The 6,050-nt window shown below is 37.0% G+C and overlaps 1 protein-coding gene across 1 annotated transcript; it reads right to left on the bottom strand.

Moving 5' to 3' along the window:
- Positions 1-1,413: 1,413 nt before the first annotated feature.
- LOC111365464 (auxin response factor 18-like) lies at positions 1,414-5,390 on the bottom strand. Its single transcript, XM_022986017.1, has 4 exons — positions 4,991-5,390; positions 3,643-4,859; positions 2,147-3,039; positions 1,414-2,048 (listed from the first exon to the last, which is right to left on the bottom strand). The coding sequence occupies exons 2-4, from the start codon at positions 4,750-4,752 to the stop codon at positions 1,979-1,981; spliced, it is 2,073 nt and encodes a 690-aa protein (XP_022841785.1). The 5' UTR covers positions 4,753-4,859; positions 4,991-5,390; the 3' UTR covers positions 1,414-1,978.
- Positions 5,391-6,050: the final 660 nt, after the last annotated feature.

Raw genomic sequence — 6,050 nt, 5'->3', positions numbered from 1 at the left:
AATTCTAAGTGTGAAATAATATTACGTGTAAATAAAAAAAAAAAAATTCTTCAATTACTCATTTTTTGAAAATATACTATTCCATCTATTTTTATTTTAAAAAATGGGGGCTAAATAGGGCCAAGATTCCGTGTACAAGTTCTGCACAACTCAACAATTTATGTACTGAAGTTTTCACCACCAAACATATTCTCAATTGTACAACCACAAAATAGACTAACGGGGCCGGTTATTCCACAGAAATTGGTGCAGTGATAATTAATGCCAAGTGTTGTAACATCAACACATGAAATAAGGAAAAAGGTCGAGTAAATTAAAATTAAAACAAGTTAAAAGGAAACTTTGTTGGTCGTTTCACGTGATCCAACTCACTATCTTGTCACCAAATGTGCTAGGCTTTCCGTTCGGGTTCCTCTGTCGGTGACTATTAATAGAATTAATATCGTAGACTCTGAATTTTACAAACTTGTGTGTCGATAATTATGAGAAATTAATTTTTATGCTCGATTTATTATGAGTTTTTCAATTTGATTTTATACTAATAATATCTATTAGAAATAAAGAAACCTGGATTAAAACTGAAAATCCCTTTTTATATGCAAATTGAGAACATTTATTCTGAATTCATGAAAGAATGAAATTTGCCCTCCAGGACATATCACGGCGGTGCAAAGAACAAGGATGATGTATACTCAATTTTGTTGACAGCCGCAGTGTGAAAGTTCGATTCCTAAAACATAGATTGAAACTCTTTATGAATATCAATATACAGACAGCTATTGATCCTTGACCCACTGAAACACATTCCAAGATTAACCTCTCTCACAATACGCCAGGGGTGAGGTAGTGGGGAAACCTTAAGGCTAGGATTCAACATTTTTTTAAGAAAGAAATTTGATTTGTTGCAATATTATATGACATAAAATGTGCGACTACAAGAAACAGCTCTCTCTCTCTCTTCGCAAAATCTAGTAATCTACTGCTACTCGCACGTGAACATATTGTTGCAGTGGGCCCTTTCTTTCTCACACACACGAGTGGCAAATAATTCTATATACAGCCAGGTACCATAGAGAAAAGGGAACATTTTTCTCGTAAACATTTCCTTGCACTACGCTTGCGCCACTTGACTAGGAATTTCACTTTCCAATGTTTCAAGTCAAGGATTTAGTGTAGCACGTGACTTATGTTCCTTAACATAACTCTTTAAGGCACGGCGCCTTAATACTAAAAAATGAAATTGATCTCCTACCTTGTACTATACAATACAATGAACGCTATTGATGAGTCGAGTCCACTTTATCATCGCCGGTGAATGGCAAATATCGTCAACTTTGCCAGAATATCATGAAATTTTCAGTTGCAAATCTGATCATAAAATCTAACAAGATCCTAGACATAACACATGCCAAAGGTTTGAAAGGTTCCAAATATCCAGAAATTATAGTTGAAAAGAAATCTTTTGGCTGTACAGAGAAAATTCATTTTAAGCTTACAGAATAAGGTAATGTTTATCCTCTCAAAAACCAGCATAACAGAAAATGTGTACTATAGAAGACAAAAGCCTACAAAAAGCAAGCTCAACTTGTTCTTTGTAGCAATTTGTCTTGAAAAAACGAGAAAACGCTATGAAGAATTCCCTGAACATACCTCCAAACAGGACATTGGAAACCCTCGAAGAGATACAAAACAAGGTAACAATATTTCAGAAACATGTCACTGAAAATACCGGATATTGGCAGTAGGACGCTTGAGAATCAGCCAAGAAAAAGAGAACTCCCTGCTAGTAGGCACATACAGGAGTTCCTGCTTTCCTGTTTCAATTATGGCGGTGAATTTCAGGAAGTGCATAGGGTGAATCAATTGTGAAAATCAGCCAAATGCGTATTTTGGATATGGAAATAGAGGTCAGGAACAAAGCTTTCAGTAGTTCTGCTGTACAATAAGCAACAGGAGGTTTTGCTGTTTGGTTATGGCTCTACATTCCTATATTATTGCAGCTTGAATCAGTTAAAATCTTCAACCTTATCGCTGTTTTCATGAATTCACTGCAACAATCACAAACAAATCATGTACGTGAAAACAAGTTCGTTTAGAAGGAACAAACCACTTATCATATATGAAAAGAAGCACTAACAACTTTTACCTAAATGGTTTATCACCAAGTTTTTGCACTGCGCCCATGACATCCCAGTACACAACATGAGTCAGCATCTCCGAAATCTCAATATCAAACATATTTTCCAGTTTTTTGCATAATTCTTCATAAGAACTGAGCAAAGAAATGTCCAATGTGCGACCTACGTCTTCTGATTCCATGAAAACCTTGCAGTGACCAGTTTCGGAATTGAGCTCCGAATGAAATCCTTTACATAATGAGTGCTTTGGTGCATCATGTTGATTAAGTGGTGAACTAGGTTTATCAGAAGTATTTCCCATCTTATCAGCATTTTCGTCTAAAGAAATATTGCCCGTGCGAATTGGTGAAACTGCATTGCCAGAGCCGCTCAGAGAAATCTGCTGCTCAGTAAGAATTGGTCGACCAAAAAGTACAAATTGACCTGCCTTCTTGTTATTATTTCTTATTGAAACGTGGTTGGAATTTCCCATGGATACCGTACGAGAAACATTCTCATTGTTACTTGGCTTGGGTATGACTAGATTGGAAGTTCCTGTGTGTACAGAAGCTCGATTGAGTGGCATGAAACCAATCGGAAACAAACCTGACTGTAGTTTACTGAGATGGTGATCTGATATTGATAGACCATATTGAGCATGCCTGGCTCCCTGCATGCGAGCAGGAGTATTGTCAAGAAGACAACCAAACGGGTTGCTGGACCCAAGGACGTGGTTGCTTGAAAAAGCTGATAATGGAAGTTGGCCATCGAGATGGAAGTCAGGATGTTGTGTTAATCTCAATTTCTTCCGTGGTGGTGAAATAGGAGAGAGATGCATTGTAGGCATGTTTGACACTAATTCTACCAGCCACGGGCTCACATGTTTCACATTTTGAAGTAGATCAGGCTCATCCCAAATCACCTGCAATAAGTCTTAACTCAAAGATGTACATGGAAAAACAAGGAAAGAATGTCCACTTCTTGCTAAGGAAAGGTATCTATCAAATTTCAGAAAATATTACAATATTACAAAGTTAAGCCTTAAAAGCTTTCAGCAAGTAAAAGTTGAGGGAGCATCAATAATCGGACTGACTCTACATAATCACAAATTTAAACCAAAGCAAAATCACATATGTACATATTTCTAAAATAAGTGTCTTCTAACAATGCATGAAAAGATCTCCAAGGAAAAAGAGAGAGGAAATCTGATGAGTACAATTCGTTAAAAAAACTAACAGAGTACATACTGAGAGAAGAAGATTAATCTTAAAATATCTGGTAAACTTGTGGGAAATATCATGCAATTATTATAATGAACTGAACCTAGCTACTTATGATCCAAAATATAACAGCATTATCGCAAGGTTGCAAGGGAATAGCATACAAGATTTTATTCAATTGCCCTTGGAACATCGTGCTTGAGCAGAAATTTGTGCAGAGCCAGAAAGAATAAAACTTCCAGCATTAGCAAGCAGAAATAACTATAACCCGATTAACAAGATGTATTTAACACTAACTGCATTACCTGGAGAAGTCTCCAAGGTGAATCCGGCCAGCGAATGGGGTCAACAACCTGAACTGACGATATGGTTCCCATGAACCAACTTATTCGTGAAGAATCCTCTGTTTCAAAGGCCATCTTGAACCTCATGCCTGAGCACCAACGAATTTGCAATGCCGTCTTTACAATAGACGCCTTCACACAAAACTCAGAAGTGCCAGATCGAGGATAATAAACCACCTCAAAAGGTTGTCCACTGGAAGCAAGAGTTGCAGCTTCAATAACCGATTCGGGCTTCACTCTTCCCAGGCCAATTAAATTCCTGCCTGAATTTCCACTACCATTTCTGGTCAATCTATTCTCATCTTCCCTCAGAAAGTCTGAAAACCCTCCATATGGCACGAAGCAACTGCCACCTGCCGGATTCCACAGGGATGGCGTTTCCAGTCCCCCATCAATTCCTCTCTTCGCCCGCCTGATTCCAATGCAAAGATCCCCATTTTCGGCCCTCAGAAACACAACTGAATCACCTGCCACGAGCTTCTTGTGGTTCACAAAAGTACTCCATCCTGTTGTCAAGAGATGGCGCCTTGGCGTCCCTCTGTAAATGTGCCTAAATTTCCAAGTCTCCCCGTGAACATCCTTTGCCAAAACGGTCTGAACGGGAGGATCCGAGGAGTAGTCTAGTCGAGGAAAAATCGTCTCCGCACAATACCTCGGTACAGAAAACCCCCCACCATTGTTCGCATCAGATTGTGTTAACGTCTTAGCAAATGAAGAGGGTTTATCAGGATTATCCGAACCATTCATCCCAACAACCCCACTTTCATCAAAATCAGCCTCATTCCCATTAACGGGAACCAATCGCATCTTTGTAAAAACCTCATCAGTCTCAGGATCAGCCATGAATTTAATTGCAGAAACTCTACAAGGTATATAAGGCGGAACTCTAGGGCAGCTCCTAAAATCTACATTTCCAGAGGCGTGCTCGGCGTGCCCCTGTGGGAAGTAAAACACATTTGAATTCATCGGAGGCATTTGGACCATACTACCAGCACAAGCATGCCATAATTGAGAATCCAAACATTTCTCGTTTTCCTTCGTTTTCTCTTTGGATTCTATAAATGTAATCATCTCAATCAACAATCCTATCTCACAGGAATAAAACCCAAAACTCAATGCATAAAAGCCCCTTTCTTTAGAATCTCGTTTATCACCCTTCAAAGCTCAAACATCCAAAGCTGCAAAATAAAGGTAGATTTCTTATGTATAATAACAAATCAATGCTTTCTACACAATAAATTTTTTTTTTTTTTTTTACCAACAGTAATAAATAGAACCAAAAGAAATTCAGTTTTTTTTTTTTTTTTACCACTTTTATCTCCGGCTGCCAAACAAATCCATCTGCACAAACTTCAAAAACTCCAGAACAATTCAAAATTGAAAAACTCAAATCAAAATCTTCTAGTTCTCCTTGTTTAGTTCAGAAGAAAACACCTTAAAAGAAAGAGTAAACCCCGTAAAATATCAGCTCTCAAGCAAAAAAATAAAAAAATCACTCAACTTTACAACCTCCCATCTATCTTCAACAGGAAAAAAATACAAAAATCGGCCAATAACAAAAAAGAAAACTAATAAACTAATATTCAGAACCGAAGTAAGAAGACACAAGCCAAAGCAAAACCAAGAACTGAAAAACCGTGGATTTTCTTCAATAAATATTTGCACCCGATTCCATTCACACCTATAATCTCAGTCCTCTCTACCCAACTCCCTAGATGTGTATATGTTAAATAAAAGTCTTCGCACGTACGCAGGGAGGGCCTTTATAGGGGTTTTATTTGTAAAAAAAAAAAAAAAAAAAAGGTACGTAAATAAAAGTCTTCGCACGTACGCAGGGAGGGCCTTTATGGTATTTTCCCTTTCTTTTTTTATTTACGAGAATTAGTGTTTGTTTGGGATAAATTATTTGGAGTGTCAAATGAAGAGAAGAAATTATTTATTAAAAATAAATAGTGCCAATCCTTTTTCTTAGGATCTGAAGAAACTTTCTGATCTACCTTCGAAAGTCAGTAAACAACAAAGATCTTAATGCAAGCTACCCATTTCCTAGTTTTATATGTTTCTTCATTTGTTTAATAAATAAAATAATCAACAATTATTTGTTAAATTGGGTTGAATAGTAAAATATTAATAAATTCATTCTCTTTCTTAGTGGGTTGGATTTAATTGAATTTTATTGATTACGGTAGTTCGAATAGATTAATGGAATCCTCCCGAGATTTTGAAAACAAGAAGGTATTGTAGTTAGTGAAATAGTCTAACTAGATTACTTTAATAATTACATTAATGGAAGGAAGTCAAGGGTTAGCTCTAAAAGCAATGCAGTCTTTAAGTGGACAAAAAAGGGGTTTGACAACTTTTAACAATGG

The sequence above is a fragment of the Olea europaea genome, chromosome 2 (assembly GCF_002742605.1).
Source record: "Olea europaea var. sylvestris chromosome 2, O_europaea_v1, whole genome shotgun sequence".
NCBI classification, from domain to species: domain Eukaryota; kingdom Viridiplantae; phylum Streptophyta; class Magnoliopsida; order Lamiales; family Oleaceae; genus Olea; species Olea europaea.
Note: the sequence above shows the minus strand (reverse complement) of the source record. Positions and strands in the feature narration are given on the sequence as shown.